At 41.0% G+C, this 17,680-nt stretch overlaps 2 protein-coding genes across 4 annotated transcripts in view; one reads left to right on the forward strand and one right to left on the reverse strand.

Moving 5' to 3' along the window:
- The first annotated feature begins 1,227 nt into the window (after window positions 1-1,227).
- Window positions 1,228-8,970, forward strand: TIFA (TRAF interacting protein with forkhead associated domain). Its single transcript, XM_014481139.2, has 2 exons — window positions 1,228-1,548; window positions 7,639-8,970. Exon 2 carries the CDS (start codon window positions 7,663-7,665, stop codon window positions 8,218-8,220), a length of 558 nt encoding a protein of 185 aa, XP_014336625.1. The 5' UTR covers window positions 1,228-1,548; window positions 7,639-7,662; the 3' UTR covers window positions 8,221-8,970.
- AP1AR (adaptor related protein complex 1 associated regulatory protein) overlaps window positions 5,536-17,680 on the reverse strand; it is a 38,466-nt gene continuing 26,321 nt past the window's right edge. Inside the window, exon 10 of one of the 3 annotated variants that reach the window (XM_070372009.1) lies at window positions 5,536-6,628. In XM_070372009.1, coding sequence (XP_070228110.1) covers window positions 6,441-6,628 — 188 coding nt within the window. In that variant the 3' untranslated portion in view covers window positions 5,536-6,440. Of the gene's footprint in view, window positions 6,629-9,352; window positions 17,074-17,680 lie in introns of those variants that run through there. The other 2 variants (XM_070372010.1, XM_070372008.1) reach the window with 2 other exon arrangements.

Below are 17,680 nucleotides of genomic sequence, written 5' to 3' on the forward strand. Positions count from 1 at the left end.
CATGTCTTATCTTCCATCTGCTCTAATGTTCTTTGACAGAAAAAAGGTCGTGACTGTCTCTCTTTCAGGGAAGAAACGGCAAGTGTTGATGATTAACGAACAAAATGCAGCCTTACAGGAATCTGCTTCACTTACAGATGCGCTCATCCTTTCTCAGCCTTATGGTTCTCGATTATATGTAACTCTGAGAGCTCAACACCTAACCCCTCCTCAGAACCTCTTTATCAAGTGGTGAAGCAAGAGCAAGCATCACCGTTGTTTTATTGCTGGAGAAATGGACCCATAAACAAGCACTCATGCAGTCAAGGGTGGAGCCCAGACAAATGAAAGGCTTTCACCAGACATTTACCAGAATTGGTGGGCGGTTTCCCAAGCCCTGGAGTAAATGGGCCAGTACGACCTCCGTCGCTGCAAGCTTTGTCCTCCTGCCGCTGTTCTGGGTCCTTTTCCTCCTCACACAGCCTCCTGTCTCCCTCTAGACACCTATTGTCTTTAGGCTCTCTCCACCTTTAGTTCATCGCAGATCTTCTCCTTGAGGCAGGAAAATAGTATCAGCTTGTTCACCCTAAGTTATAAAAGCCTCTTGGGAGGTTGTGTTATCAGCCCTTACTTTTGGAACCCGGAACCCTGGGTGTTGAGTGAGGAGTCCCTTCAGGTGGATGGCGGGGAGAGGAAGCCCCTGGATGCTAGGGTGTAAGGTGAGGGCACCATGGGGTAACAAGGGGTGGCTTAGGAGCTCTGGGTCAAGTTTAAATCCTGCCGCTCCCCTCCCCACCCCCCGGAAACCTAACCACTTTCTGGGCCTCAGTTTACGCATCTGTAAGGGGGACCTACTCTCCCGACTGTGACGATTAGAAAAGAATAATACGGGCCCTGCACCTGGCTTGCTTGCTAGGTTAATTCAGCTCTTCTCCTCTCCCCACCCTTGGCAGTGTGTTTGGGAGGGAGGGGTGCCAGAGAAAGTCGCCCTTACTGTTGGGGTGATCGCGTCTCCTTTTCAAAATTCACATCCTCTTCGGAGGGGCCCTTGTTTGGCAAGCGGGGTCCCCGCCGGGCTTATCGCGCTTCATACCCGACCTGGAGGCTGGGCTTTGGGTCTGAAAAGGTGGCTGGCGAAGAGCAGAAGGCGCCAGAGCGGAGCGGGGGCGGGGTGGGCGGAGGGCCGGGCGGAGTCCGGGAACCTCCGCGCTTTCGGTCTACTTAAGGGAGGGCTCGGGGGAGGGGGCGCACTCGGCCGGTCGGTAGAAGGAGTCGCCGCGCGCGCCGCGGGTCCTGGAGCCCGCAGTTTCCGTAGCCCCTGTAGCCCCCGACTGGGCTGCGTCTGCGTCCCTCTCCCCCTCGGTCTTGTCGCCCCGTCCCCCACCCCAAGCCCCCCGCTCAGTAGGTGCAGCGCAGCCGGCGAGCGCCCTCCGCGGCTGCGGCGCGGTGAGCGAACGTGGCAGTCGGCGGTGGGCGTCCCGCCATCCCGGGCCTCCGCGGGCTCGAGCGCGTTAACCCCGTGCCGCGCTGAGAAAGCGAAGGGAAGTTCACGGACACTCGAAACCCAAGGTACCTGCCAGGTGGCGGTCTGGGGGGCGCGGGGGCGGGGTGAAGTGGGGCTGCGTCGTGTCTATTTATCCCCTGGAGAGAGAAGCTCTGTCCAGGAGTCTTCCGGAGCTTTGCAGGGAAAGTCATCACCTGCTCCTCCCTCTGGCTCGGCTTCGGGCAGACGCTCGAGCGATTATTTACGGCGTGATTTTAGCTTTACAATATAGAGGAATATTTATAAATAGAGCGGAGGAGCACTGACAGGAACTATTGGGATGCGTGTTCCTTGTACTTTTCTGTGCTTTGCAAAGTACCCCCCCTCCACCTTTAGTAAATAGAAAATAAGTGTAGCGGTGAGCTACACTTCATTTATGAAGTGTAGCTTACCGCTCGATTGCGTGTACACCTGCCTTGCTTCAGCCTGCTTGGTTACGAAAATAACGTAATCCGTGGTTTTCTGGGACTTTGTCTAGCTTTCAGATTGAAAGGAATTTCCCAAATTTTTCGGAGCTTGAGTACACACTGAGCCTCGCAGCGGAAGTCCGCTGCCACGGAGAATCCGACGCAGCAATTTTGGCTGGAAACAAGCCAATCAGGCAGAGTGGGAGAAAGACACCATCTCTGGGGGGAAAATCCTGAGCTTTTACTAAGGCTTTCCTCCTGCTGATTTTGGTTTTTACGACTCTTTTAGCAAGACCTGTTGCTTAACTAAGTATTGATTCTGCTCAACGTTCCGTTTGTCTTCAGAGCCACACTGCTGGGTGATGACCTGGTGCGGAGGGTCAGGATAGGTGTTTTTTGCTGTGCTTCCAAGTTTTCTCGTCCTTACCGGTTAGCTCAGTATCAGCAAAGTTATTGTGTTGATTTGTTAACACAAATATTACTGTATGCCACACATCATTCCAGTGTTTTACAGCTTTTTGATAGAGAACATGGTTTACCAGCTTTGATGATAATCTCTAATTCCATTTAGTTCCATAAAAATCAGGGGGTTTGTGACCTCCCAGTTGGCTCAGATGGTGAAGAATCTGCCTGCAATGCGGGAGACCCAGGTTTGATCCCTGGGTGGGGAAGATCCCTTGGAGAAGGGCATGGCAACCCACTCCAGCATTCTTGCCTGGAGAATTCCATGGACAGAGGACCCTGGCGGGCTACAGTCCATGGGGTCACAAAGAGTCAGACACGACTGAGTGACTAACACTTTCTGACTTTGTAAAGAAAATACTTGTTATATGTTTGAATAGATATTAGATGCACATGGTATAAAATCCCACAGGTACAGAGTGTGCAGTGGAATGCCTCCTTTCCACCCCCTACTCCAGGTTCCCTCTCTAGAAGCTCCCTCACTATAAGCTCTTGTTCTTAGGTTTCTTTGATAACTTAGGCCAAACAGATTTGAAAAAGCTACTTTTGAGCACCTGCACACTAGTGATTATTTAAATAAAAAAGCCACCAATTTTATCATTTTGATTTTTTTTTTGTTAGTTTCTGTCTTTGTTTTTCTCCTGACCACTCTGAAATGTCAGAGATTCAGGTCACTTTGTACAGGGAACTTGCAGCTCTGGAAATTAATGAATAGCTTAGTTTCTAAGTTCCCTGAAGTCTGAGACCATGGTTCACTAACTTTGGAGCTCCCTAACCAGCCACCATAATTACTAGCGACACCCCAACATACATACATCAGGCTTAAGGATAACTGATACTCGCTGTAATCTGGTGTTTCACAGCCTCTTCTCCTACGAGGAGGCAGTAACAGTACATTTTTCTTCTCAACACTAGATTCCTGGTGTCTTGCTAGTTTTGGTACACCCGCCCCATGGCCCTCTTCCCTGCTGATTGGCTGCTATAGTTTGTGAAGTAACTGGTAACGGAGTAGTGATGTTTGTAGTTGGCAAGAGAGTGTGCATTTCTGCTGTGTTTGAATCCTCCTTTTGGCAGGGATTTGTGACCTGGGCTACCTAGCTAAACCCTGAGACTTAGCTCCCTCATCTGTGACGTGGTGATTTTGACCGGTTATTTTGAAAAGCAGATAGTATCAATAACCTCAGATATGCAGATGACACCACCCTTATGGCAGAAAGTGAAGAAGAACTGAAAGTGAAAGAGAAGAGTGAAAAAGTTGGCTTAAAGCTCAACATTCAGAAAACTAAGATCATGGCATCTGGTCCCATCACTTCATGGCAAATAGATGGGGAAACAGTGGAAATAGTGGCTGACTTTATTTTTTTGGGCTCCAAAATTGCTGCAGATGGTGATTTCAGCAATGAAATTAAAAGACACTTACTCCTTGGAAGAAAAGTTATGACCAACCTAGACAGCATATTAAAAAGCAGAGACATCACTTTGTCAACAAAGGTCCATCTAGTCAAGGCTATGGTTTTTCCAGTGGTCATGTATGGATGTGAGAGTTGGACTATAAAGGAAGCTGAGTGCCGAAGAATTGATGCTTTTGACCTGTGGTGTTGGAGAAGACTCTTGAGAGTCCTTTGGACTGCAAAATCCAACCAGTCCATCCTGAAAGAGATCAGTCCTGGGTGTTCATTGGAAGGATTGATGTTGAAGCTGAAACTACACCTAATGCGAAGAGCTGACTCATTTGAAAAGACCCTGATGCTGGGAAAGATTGAGGGCAGGAGGAGAAGGGGACGACAGAGGATGAGATGGTTGGATGGCATCACCGACTTGATGGACAGGGGTTTGGGTGGACTCCAGGAGTTGGTGATGGACAGGGAGGCCTGGCGTGCTGCAATTCATGGGGTTGCAGAGTCAGACATGACTGAGTGACTGAACTGATACTGATGTATAAAGAGCTAGCACTGTGCCTGGCATATGAAAGGCATACAGTAAGTGGCAGTCTTGTTACTGTTGGGCTCTGTAATCATTTCATATATTCATAAGAAAGGTGAGTGTGTATGTTAGGGAACATCATGGCTCAGTAACTGCTTAGAAGGAGGGTTCATTTGCTGCTCATAAGTCTCTATGGTTCTGTCTTTAGCCCTCACCTTTGAGACCCCATGCTTAGCTGTTCCTTCCGTGGCACTGATGTGGCATATGGAAGGAGGAGAGACAGGTCTATCTACATAGTGGTTTTTAAAACCTACCCTTGGAAATAAGCTTGCATGTTCCTTCCATTCACATTTCTTTAATATGGTTGACACTGGAATGGGAAGTATCATTTTTCCAAAGGGGCAGAACTAGTAGGGATAGGTCTGGTAGTGAGGGGCAGCAGATGGTAACACAGTCTACCTCAGTGTTTGCTGGAGGGTCACAGTTGTGAAACCAGAAGTTCATCAAAAGCTGAGAATTGATTCACCCGATTTATAACCAAAATGCCAGAGTTTTCCTCTGCAGTGAATAATATATCTGCCCTGGGTAACTAGGCATCAAGTGTATAGGGCAAAATTTTCTTGATGGTGGATTTGCTCAAAAGACTAAATTCTAAGCTAATAGGTTATATAAAGATCACAAGAACAAAAGTTGGGTGCTACCAAAAGACAGTATCCAGAATATACTGCGTTTTAAAATCCAGGTCTCCTTTTGGAACTGTTACTGTGTAAAGCCCAAGAATGCATTTGAGTGATGGCAGTGTAGCCCAGACAAGGCGGACATCATGATGATAGATTCTTGCTCTTTTTAGGCTTTTTACTTTTTAACAGCGAATTCTTTTCTTGTCAGCCACTAATTGCATCATCTCATGACTTGTTATAATTATTCTCCTTTAAGCTGTCTGCTTCTTGAATAATGACTTTATTATTGTAATTAAAGTATTTTCAAATCATGGTGATTAACCAGTTCTAACTGCAGTGTGTTAACTGTTGCTGCCTTTGGTTTCATAGCAATTTTTACTACTCTTGCCCCAAGATTTTGAGTATTCTTCTCTTTTTCTGCTTATAGCTGGGCATTTGTTGTCTGATTGGCTAAGGCAATATGATATAATAATGTTAAGAAAGAACTTATTATGAAAGCAAATTAAAAATATATTTCTAAATCAATAAAAAATTTTGCTTTGTTACATCATTTGTTGAGTAATTCAATAAACTGAGTTTGATTTTTAGCAATACAACTATGCAAAACAGAAGAAAAGATTGTACTTTAAAAGTAAACACCATGGAAAGAAAACATTCTGTTTTTTTCCTGTTTAGCAAGCATAATTTTTATAGCAATATCTAATATAGATGGCAGACAAAACCCAGTAAAACTCCAGATTACCTTAAGACTGTTGCTGCCCAAACCCCACTATAAATACTATATAGTATTTACAGAATGCAGGGAGCACTCAGTATCATTCCATCTCCTGGTGTAATTTACCACCGCACTAGTTTAAAGGAATTCTATGCAGCTGTTTAAGATTGAGGTATATTTACGTGTATAGATAAATGGAAACAAATCACCCACTTGTATTATTAACTGAAAAAAATGCAAGGTCTAGAACTAAATACAGTATGTTCCTATTTGTGTAAGAAAATTTTTTCTTTGTAGAAAATGTGTATGTCTTTGAACACGAAGTGTTGCTTGTTGGGTAAATAATTCTGTAAGGATAAAACCAACTTTTACAATGGTTGGCTCTGAAAGAGTTAAAAAAAATGATTAGGTCAGAGAGGGAAGATACTTAAAAAGATCCTTTTTTAAGCATTTGAATTTTTAAAATCATGTGCATGTAATTCTTTTAAAGCGAAGTAGTTTTAAAGTGGCAGTTTTGTGTCAAACCTTTCATAGATTTTAGTAACTAACTGTTTTGTTTTGCTGCTTAAGCTACTCCACTGACTATTTAAGGTACATACAGTGAAGTGGGGGAGAAGACAATGGCACCCCACTCCAGTACTCTTGCCTGGAAAATCCCATGGACGGAGGAGCTTGGTGGGCTGCGGTCCATGGGGTCACTAAGAGTCGGACACGACTGAGCGACTTCACATTCACTTTCCACTTTTATGCACTGGAGAAGGAAATGGCAACTCACTCCGGTGTTCTTGCCTGGAGAATCCCAGGGACAGGGGAGCCTGGTGGGCTGCCGTCTGTGGGGTCGCACAGAGTCGGACACGACTGAAGCGACTTAGCAGCAGCACAGTAAGTGGAGGAAAGGTCACCACAGGGCCATGCAACTCTAGAGAGATGTGGTTAAGAACAGTTAGATTGTGCTGCTTGGGGTAAATGACAGTTTGTCTGTCCAGTCATTAGGAACCATTGACAAAAACAAATAACTCCAGTATGAGTACAGACTATGATATTTAGAACTACCTTGTGGAAATTGATTATTTTTTTAAATAAAAAGTGTATAATGTCTAAATTTAAAAATTGTAGAATATTTAAAGCACTTACTTTTTTACCCCTTTACCTACTAGAAATCTAAATCAGGATATAAAGGACAAATGTTGCAGTTACTTTGTTTCTAATGTCTACATTTCTTTAGTCAGGATAATACATGGTAAAAATCACAGAAGCCTTTCTCTGACAGTTATTCATACTGTTCCATCCAAAATAATACAAAATTCATAATACATTAAATTTTAATTTAGCTAGTAAACTGTAGGTTTTCCTTATATGTATATCCTCTGAGGATTTAAACCAAAGGGATTCTTTTAAAAAAAAATTCACTTATTTTTAATTGGAAGATAATTGCTTTACCATGTTGTGTTGGTTTCTGCCACATATCGATATGAATCAGTATACATATTTCCCCTCCCGCTTGAACCTTCCTCCCACCTCCCACCCCCGAAGAGAGTCTTTATTCCTGATTTTCTTCCTAAAGTACAGACAGCTGTTCTATTTGGTCTGGGCCCAAGTCATCCTATTTAAATGAGAAAGGAACTGAAGTCTCTGTATGCTTCCCCCCACTAAATCATTTTATCAATAGTCATTCCTTGTTATTGTCCAGATTATGTCTTACTGTCAAATTGGAAATGAAAGAGAAGAAAATATAATGTACCAGTTCATATGGGGCTTGGTATAAGATTTCACATATCTACTAGTTAAATGAAAGCATATTGCTTATGTATTGTTTTCTTAAAGTCTAAATCAGTTACCTATTGGAAAGCTTTTCATCAAAATATTGGAATCAAAGATCTCAGAATCTGATCTCTGGGGTGAACTAATGTGCTGATTTAATTGTTGCAGGCAGGTCAGATTCTGGTGCTCATCATGTCCAGTTTTGAGGATGCGGACACAGAAGAGATGGTAACTTGTCTCCAGATGACTCTTTACCATCCTGGCCACGAGCGAAGTGGAATATTCCGATCAATAAAGTTTTTTAACCGAGAGAAACTCCCCACCAGCGAAGTGGTGAAATTTGGCCGAAATTCTCACACCTGTAATTATATCTTTCAGGACAAACAGGTTTCTCGAGTTCAGTTTTCTCTACAGGTGTTTAAAAAGTTTAATAGTTCAGTTGTCTCTTTTGAAATTAAAAATATGAGTAAGAAGACCAGTCTGCTTGTGGACAACAAGGAGCTGGGCTACCTAAATAAAATGGATCTGCCAGACAAATGCATGATTAGGTTTGGCGACTATCAGTTCCTGGTGGAGAAGGAAGATGGAGAGTCATTAGAATTTTTTGAGATTCAGTTTTCTTTGTCGAAAAAACCTCTCCTGCAAGAAAACAACTGGCTTTCCCAGGAGCCCATACCTGAGTGTGGCAGCTATTCATCCTGTTTGACTCAAAACAATTCTCCCATGGAAGTGGGTGAAAATGAGTGGTAAATGCTGAAAGCTAAGAGAATTATGAAGGACGAAGAACTCTGTACTCGTTTTATAGGCATTCCACTTACTAAGTTTCTTAGTATAGTATTGTACTGTCATTTGTTAAAGCTAAGTTTGAGATCTGGTATTATTGTTTGAAGTCTGCAAATTGTGTTAGTAATTGATTGAGTCACCTGTCGCATTGTTGGATGTGTAAAGATTTCTCTTAAGTGTATATGAGAGCATGAATGTACAACACGTATTCTTCATGATGAAGGAACAGTGTTCTCAAAATAAGGTTATGTTCTTTTCTTTTTATGCCTGATTTTTTCCCTATGTTTTGTATTGTTTCATTTTGATTTGTATGTTATCATCTCTTGGTTTGGTCATATTATCTCACAGCAGCCATTTGTTTTCAAGGTCAAGGCTACAAGCAAATTATGTGTGTTGTAGCCTGTTGGATTTATAGTACCAGAGTATTACAACAGGGCATGTTTTAGTGTGTGTGCCACTGAGGTTTTAATATGGGAAGACTTACTTATTATTTGAGCAATAATACCTTTTCTGTGTTTTTTATCTATAGAATTAGTGTTTATTCCCAAGAATACTGTTCTCCTTTTCTATATTCAGTATGTGAAACTGATACTTTATAAACATTTCAATGAACCACTGTTTAGAATTATTATTTTGTGTACCAAATTTTAGTTTTTTAATGTACTACAGGGTTTTTAACTCCACGAATTCAAAATTTTAACAACTATGTACCTAATAAAGTCTAATTCTCTAACCGTTTTCTTTGGAACTCCTTCTGAAGGAAGAACTGTTGTTGATGTCTGTAAGGGAGGAATGCAGGGGGCCACGCAAAGGCTGTGAATTCAGACGAATCCTGCTGTGTCCCTCAGCGCATGCTGGCTCCATTCTCCCTTTGTTCCTACCTCCACACGGCGGCAGGTGGCCAACAGTAGCTCCCAGATTTCATATGTTACTGATCAGCCACCTGAAGACAGCCTTACTCTCAATTCCAGTCCAAAGAAAAAGGGTCAGCTTCGGCCAGGTCTCCATTCTACGGATCAACTCTCCTCAGGCCACGTTAAGTCACGGCTGCTCCAATCAGTGATCATGTGCAAAGGAAAAGCATTTTCTCAACAAATGGCCACAGTGGGTTGGGGTCTGAGGTTAGACAGTCTAGATAAGGTATGACATGGTTTGGGGGTGAGGGCGAAGAAAAATATTGGTGTCTGATACTACACACTGCAGCTAAGTTGTGAAACATTTTCAATCCTCAAGGGCTCATTTGTCCCAGGACTGATTTTTCTTGGGCTCTTTAAGTAGAGGGGTGTATAAATTGGTGCCAGTGTTGTAGGCAGTGTCTTCTTGAACCTGAAACTTTATGACAAGGGGGGCTTTCCAATGGTGAAGTCTCATATGCTATATGATTATATAACTACATTCTAGAAGATTCTGTCTCGGCTATCTACAGCATTGACTGATCTGGGGAAGCATTACTTTTATGCTCTAACATGAGTGTAGTATTTAATTAGTAGGCCTTGTAGAAAAATGAGCTAGTATTTTATTACCAGGAGAAACTAGTGTTAACACTAGTTACATATGTTGTGTGTTTATCTTTGGTAGCTGCTTCTATGTTATCTGGGCTTCCCTGGTGGCTCAGCTGGTGAAGAATCTGCCTGCAATGCCAGGGATCTGAGTTCGATCTCTGGGTTGGGAAGATCCCTGGAGAAGGGAATGGCTACCCACTCCAGTATTCTGACCTGGAGAATTCCATGGACTGTGTAGTCCATGGGGTCTCAAAGAGTCAGACATGACTGAGTGACTTTCACTTTCTATGTAATGGCCCTTTTTAACTTTTTCAGTTCTCCAACATCTATTTGATTCCTTATAGTAATTGTTATGTTAAAACAACAGGTGAGGTTACTCTTTTACTCTCTGAACCCTGATTGAAACAATTAGATCTTCCATCTCAAGTGATGATGGAGGATGAGTGTTAAAAAGCTGTGGTTGGAATTCCCTGGGCTACTAGTTGAAACAAAATTTCCCTAAGTCCAATCACTCACCCTTCTACTATTCAACCTAGATAAAAATATTTATTTGGCCAGTGGTATCTTTTTAAGCAATGCATTTAGAGAAGTGACACTGGTGGAAAAAATAGGAAAGCAGTAATTTTAGTTCTGTTTCTGGTTTCAACATTTTGTTGTGGGTTGAAGGCCACTGAGGGACTAGAGCTGAGCCATCTTGGCACTGCTTCTGAGAGACCATTGTAAGATGCAGGGAAACACAACACCTTTCTTAATAGTGTTAGCGGAATCACTTCTCAAAAGTCCGTATCAAAGTAGTAACATTTTTTTAAAAACTGTTTTATTCCTGGCGGTGCTGGCTCTGTGTTGCTCTGTGGTCTTTTTCTCCAGTTGAGGTGAGCAGGAGCTCCTCTCTAGTTGCAGTGCACGAGCTTCTCATTGCGGTGGATCGACTTGTGGGGCACGGGCTCTAGGGTGCGTGGGCTTTAGTAGTTGTGGTACGTGGGCTCAGTAGTTGGGTGCACGGGCTTAGTTGCTCTGCGGCACGTGGGAATCTTCCCAGAGCAGGGGTCAAACCTGGTCTCCTGCACTGGCAGATGGATTCCTTACCACTGAGCCACCAGGGAAGCTCAAGGTGGTAACGTTTTAAAACAGGTAACTTCTGAGGTTAGATAGTCAAGATGAGGTATGACGTGGGAATTCCCTGGCTGTCCAGTGGTTAGGACTCCTTGCTTTCACTGCTGAGGATACCGGTTCAGTCCCTGGTTAGGGAAGTGAGACTCCTGCCAGCCACACAGCGTGGCCAAAAAATGATCGTGGAACTTTACCTTAAGTCAAAATGCCTTTTTGCAATAATATGAATTTTTATATCTCAAAACAATCTTTCAGTCATCCAAAGTAAGACAGACTTAGTCTAATAGTTAAAAAGCCTCCAAACTTCAGAAAAGCCTCAAAAAAAACAATTCTGTGTAGTGCTGAGTGTGGGCTCTGAATCATACTGCTTGGGTTTAGCTACCATTTCCTGTGTAACTTGTCATTAGCTCTGAGTTTCAGTTTCCTCTTCTGAGAAAGCAGGAAACAGTGCCTCCTGTGAAGGGTTTCTGTGAAAACCAACTGAACTAAAGTATGGCGAGACCTCACCACACTGTTACACATAGTACATGTTATTATGAATAGCAGTGAGCACAAGCAGGCCCTTATATTTAGCGGTTGCATATAAAAGACTTATTACAAAAGACAGTACTGCTTACTTCTGAGTGTCAGAAAGAACTCCTTTAATTTGTAATATTAAAAGTCTCACATAAAAATTTAATATCATTTTTCCAATTTAATTTCATTTTCAGCTTTAATACTTCCTGAGGGTATAAGAGTCAGATACCGGAAATCTGTGTTTGATACTGAACTCTTTCATGACCTCCTTTACTGCCAGATAATTAATCAGAGGTACCAAGTAAATGAATATGGGAGAACACTATTAATATATTTGATATAGTCTTTTTTAGATGTCTGTGTTCTAAAATTATGACTAGGACATCTTTAAAGTAAAATGAAAATTCGGACCTGTACTAAAAAGATGTACTTCTCCAATTACTGGATTAAAAAAGTGAAAGCAGGTGTAATTCCTGATTATATCATTTTAAAAGTTCTAGCATCTGAACCCTCACACAACTCCACATACCCTCCAGTTACCCCGTTTCTTGCTCTGACAGCAACTTTTCAAATAAATTGCCTACACTGACCATTCTGTATTCTTCATCTCTTACAAGATACTTCTCAGTTTCCATCCTTTCATTTGAAAAAATAATCACAAGCAACAAATATTCCTGTCCCCAGACCCACCTGATGCAGCTGTCCTTTCTCTCAGCGCCCAAGTTACACTTGATATCACTGACTCCTCTCTTTTTCTGACTCTGGTGACACCGTTCTTTGGTTCCTCAAATTCCTCCCATATCTGCTGCTTCTGACCCATTCTCTATCCCTGACTTCTAAAAGGTCAGCACTTAGTTGGGCTTCTCTGCCAGCTTCCTCAGGAGGACCTCAGCTGGAATAATAACTTAACATTACTATTCACCTACTGCTGCTGCTGCTAAGTCGCTTCAGTCATGTCTGACTCTGTGCGACCCCATAGACAGCAGCCCACTAGGCTCCTCTGTCCCTGGGATTCTCCAGGCAAGAATACTGAAGTGGGTTGCCATTTCCTTCTCCTACTACTGACTCCTAAACTTGTACCCATTCTCTAAGCTGCACACATATACCCCCATCACCTACTTGACATCTTCATTTCTGTTTTTTATAGATACCTCAGATTTAACTTTCCAAAACGGAACTTTCATTTCTCATACTGTACCTCCTACTACATCTAAGTCAGAAAACAGAAGTTATTGTCAAGAGTTAGCTGCAGCCGCTAGGTTTGGCTGTCATCATTCCACAGACTTGGCCAGTAGGGAGGCAATGAGCTCAAATAGATTTAGAGAGTTTATTACTCACTGACAGCAAAAGCAAGGCCAGTGTCGAGTCAGTGACCCACATCTCGGGTCGCTAGGGATGTCCCTAGCTGACACTGAACCAGGGGGGCCGGATGACAGATGCCTTAAGTGGAGGGTAGGTCTGTTATTGAGGGGCCAACTGTAAACTCCAACCAAACAGTTTTATTAGCCTACATACTGTACCTGAATGTGGAAATCCCATGCCACCCTGGAACCAGCGAGTGGGATCAGAAATTGCTTCACGGCAGCCTTCTACAAGATATGAGGCAGATGATAAATGGCCCTGTGTGGCTCCTCTAAGACTGCCTGTCTTGCCATGTTCCAGGGAGGATCATAGGGCTTTCTGTCAAGATGTGTTTTTGGCTATGGTTGAGTGTTGCTATGTGGATATGCAAAGTGAGCAAGGTCACAAGGGCCCCATGCTGACTGCATCACCCAACAGTTAAGGGGCAGAGGATCTAAAGATGTTTTTCCAAAGACGACATACAGATGGCCAACGGGCACATGAAAAGATGCTCAATATCACTAATCATTAGGGGAGTGCAAATCAAAACCACAATAAGATATTACCTCACATCTGTCAGAATGGCTATTATTAAAAAGACAAGAAATAACAAGCTGAATAGATGTGTAGAAGAGGGAACACTTGTGAACTTCTGGTGGGGATGGAAATTGGTGCAGCCACTACAGAAAACAGTGTGGAAATTCCTCAAAAAATTAAAAACAGAACTACGATATGATTCAGCAGTTCTACTCTGGATACTTATCTGAAGAAAATAAAAACACTAGTTAGAAAGGATATACACTCCAGTGCTCACTGTAGCATTACTTACAATAGCAGAGAGATGGAGGCACCCAAAGTGCCCATCAGTAGGTAAATGGATAAAGATGTGTGTGTATCACTCAACCATAAAAAAGGACAAAGTCTTCCTTTTGCAACGACATGGATGGACCTAGAGGGTATGATGCTAAGTGAAATAAGTCAGGGAAAGACGAATACTCTGTGATTTCACTATATGTGGAATCTAAAACACAAATAATCAAACATAACAAAAACTGTCATAGAGAATAAACAACTGGTTCCCAAAGTGGGGGTGGGTAGGTAAAGGGAGTAAAGAAATAGGCGAGAGAGATTATGAGGTAAAAACTTCCAGTTGCAAAATAAATGAGTAATGGGTATGAAATACACAGTGTGGGGAAAAGTCAATAACTATGTAATAATATCTTTGTATGGTGACAGATGATAACTAGATTTACTGTGGTAATCATTCTGAAATGTATAATAGGAATACCAAATCATTATGTTATGTAACAGGAACTGACAGGGTTGTACGCCAATTATACTTCAAAAATAATACAAAACAAAAAACAGATCAGATTTGCGATTAACAGCAGTGGAGGGGAAGGGGAGGGTGAGTTGGAAGAGGGCAGTCAAAAGTTACAAATTTTCAGTTGTAAGATAAATAAGTACTAGGGATATAATGTACAACATGACGGAGAAGGCAATGGCACCCCACTCCAGTACTCTTGCCTGGAAAATCCCATGGACGGAGGAGCCTGGTGGGCTGCAGTCCGTGGGGTCGCTGGGAGTCGGACGTGACTGAGCGACTTCACTTACACTTTTCACTTTCCTGCATTGGAGAAGGAAATGGCAACCCACTCCAGTGTTCTTGCCTGGAGAGTCCCAGGGACGGCGGAGCCTGGTGGGCTGCCGTCTATGGGGTCGCACAGAGTCGGACACGACTGAAGTGACTTAGCAGTAGCAGCAGCAGTACAACATGATAAATAAAGTAAATGCTGCTGTATGTTATATATGAAAGTTAAAACAGTAAATACTAAGCTCTCATCACAATAAAAATAACTTTTTCCTATTTAATTTTATATGTATAACACGATAAATGTTCACTAAATTCATTGTGATAATCATTTCATGAGGTACGTAGGTCAAATTATGCTGCATACCTTAAACTCATATAGTGCTGTCAATTACATCTCAATAAAACTGGAAAAAAAATCTTGTTGGTCTACCTCTGCAGTTAATGTACTGTGCATTCCTACGGCAATTATCAATCCAAGCCACTCCATGTGCCACTGGGAGTACCATACATTCACCCATAGAGGAATTTTTCAAATATGCAAATCTTATCACTGCACACTCTGGCTTACAAAAATTAGTGGCTTCCTATTATACATCAAATAAAATTCACTCTTCCTAACATCCTACCGGATATAGTAGATTCTCCAATATTTGCTGAATAAATGAATGTTATTCTAGTGTTTTCTATAAACATATAAAGCAAGAAAATTGATAAATTGATATCCTTTTCTTAGCAGTTCAAACACAAACATTTTCAACTTTAGTTCCATCCTGCTTTACTAATTCATTCCTTTTTGTCTTCAATAAAATAGCTCTGTCAGGAGTCAAAATTGTTGCATGTTTATGGTGTAAAACTAGTAATAATCAAATAATTTATTATTTTTAAATGTAAAAATGTGTTTATTCACAATCTTTGAGAAGTCACCATTCCTTCAAAAAATTCTTTATGAACAAAATGCCAAGAAAAATTACAATAGTAGCTTATGCCAAACCAAAAATATACATCTTATGTATACAAACTTTAAAAAGCATAACACAGGCAAGGTGAATATAGATTATCTTTAAAATATTTCCAATGACATAGCTACAACTTAAATTATGTTAAGAGACATAAATAACAGCATTACCTAATATATTTACATATTTAGAGTGTCATATTTATTTCTGAGATTAAAAAAAGGAGACAAAACTACAGATGTCATGGCCCAGCTGTTCAAATATTGAAAGGGCCACATGATTGTGTTTTAAAGTATGGCAAGAACTTTAAGTTAGTATTTATATCTGGACCTTCCTATATTTTTGAGAACATGCACTGTCATTGTTGCAAGAAAAAAAAAAAACACTAAGGAAAAATTGAAAAAAGTTTGCTTACTAAAATCATACTCAATCCTCAGCAAAATCAAGACAAGCAATAGAGTGTGCTATATCCTTGGTCTCTTAAATTGATACATAAACTTTAGAGCAAAAAAAGTTAATTGTATATCATAAAATGCAGTTATATATTGATTTACTTAGTTCCATCCTATTAAAGTACCTTGTATTACAAGGCAAAGGAAAGCTTAATGAAATCAATGAGATTCTTTCATATCAAAAAGGATTTTATTTACTTTGAAATACCCGTATTATCTTTTTTAGGTTTTCCTTTCTTAATAAACCATGCACAGAGAATATGTTCCATGTAAAATCTTTCAAGACCATTCACTGGAAATATAGAATTTTTAAAAATGACAGCTAGAAATTCAATGTATCAATTGACTAAATGCAACATTCATTTATAGTGGCACAGAAAAGGAAGTGAAAAACCTAAGTATATGTATTTTCTTAAATATCTTTTGATAGTAACTTCAAGTGTCCAAATTCTGAAAGATTATTTTAATGTATCATATCCTTTGTTCAGACTGAATGAACATTTTTATACTAGGATATGCAGTAAGTGTAGGAAGAAACTGATATTTCAGGCTTTCTTTAGGGTCATCTACTCAAATTAATTGTGCTTACTATTAGATGACATAATTTAAGTAAGTCATAGGAATAAATAATGCTGGAAAAGGGAACACTAATCTGTCTGAATCTGGCAGTCCCTCTTCATGCTCCCTTCATGTCTGCTGAGAATTAACACAAAATGCCTTAATATTTTCACAGTTAGCTACTGAAACAGGATTAAGGAAGCATTTGAAGTAAAATCAACAAAACTATTTTAAAAAGTGAAAAGCAACAAATAGTAAACAGGATTGCTAAAGAGTTAAATAAATTTCATTAGTAGCATGACAGAACCATTCAATTGTTTTGGAAAAGCAGAAGGCAGATGATGAAATTGCACTTAATTCTGAAGCAGTTCAGATACAGCCTATCATTCCTATTCCTTTCTAAAAAGCATTTACAAAACAATTTCTTACCTCCCCTCACAAAAAGGCTCAGCACAACCATTTATACATTCTAGTTGGTTTGTAACATTTGGTCATAACTGATAAACAAGATCACACAATTTTTTCCTATCGTTTTTGTTGATCTGAATCATATTGCTTTAGACCAGAATCGGACAGTTCTAATACAGGATTTACAAATCCACAATACTCGGAATTGCCATTATCATCCATTTCGGCACTAACAAAATCATTCTCCCACTCCAGCCCATTGGAATCATCAGAGGCTGATGTAGGATTACTTCCAGTCTTCTTGCAGCTATACTTAAGTGCTGCCCGGAGAATGTCTTCCTCTGTTTTGGAACGTTCTCTCATTGGAAGCATTCGATTCATTCCTATTATATGGGCAGAGTTATTAGAAATCTTAGTGAAGATTTAAAAACTTTTTATTAAAAGACTGAAACTATCAGGCTTGACGTGTGAATTAACTTAAAAAAACCAATCCTGGACTTCCCTGGTGGTCCAGTAAGTCCAATCTTCCTTGGTTAAGATTCTTCTTAACCAAGAATCTGCCTGCCAATGCAAGGGACACGGGTTTAATCCTTGGTCCAGAAGATCCCACATGGCATGGGGCAGTTAAGCCCGTGAGCCACAACTACTGAAGCCTGCGTGCCGAGAGCCCATGCCCTGCAACAGGAGAAGCCACTACGATGAGAAGCTGGTGCACTGCCACAGAGTAGCTGCATCTTGAGTAAAGACCCAGTGCAGCCAAAAATAAAAATGTCCTAAAAATTAAATCAAGTTCTCAAAAATAATCAATCCTATGGAAGACTTTTTAAGGGAAATGTTAAAGTCTAATCCTATAGTGAACATTAGCACTCAACAAAGGATGGTTTCGATGTAACACTGATAAGATGAAACTTCTGAAAAACTGTAAGTAAAGCAGAATGGATGGAGGGTTTCAATTGCTATTAGTCTTATATGGCCAAGTTAGTGTGTGGG

This window comes from Bos mutus, chromosome 6 (genome assembly GCF_027580195.1).
Source record: "Bos mutus isolate GX-2022 chromosome 6, NWIPB_WYAK_1.1, whole genome shotgun sequence".
Taxonomy (NCBI): domain Eukaryota; kingdom Metazoa; phylum Chordata; class Mammalia; order Artiodactyla; family Bovidae; genus Bos; species Bos mutus.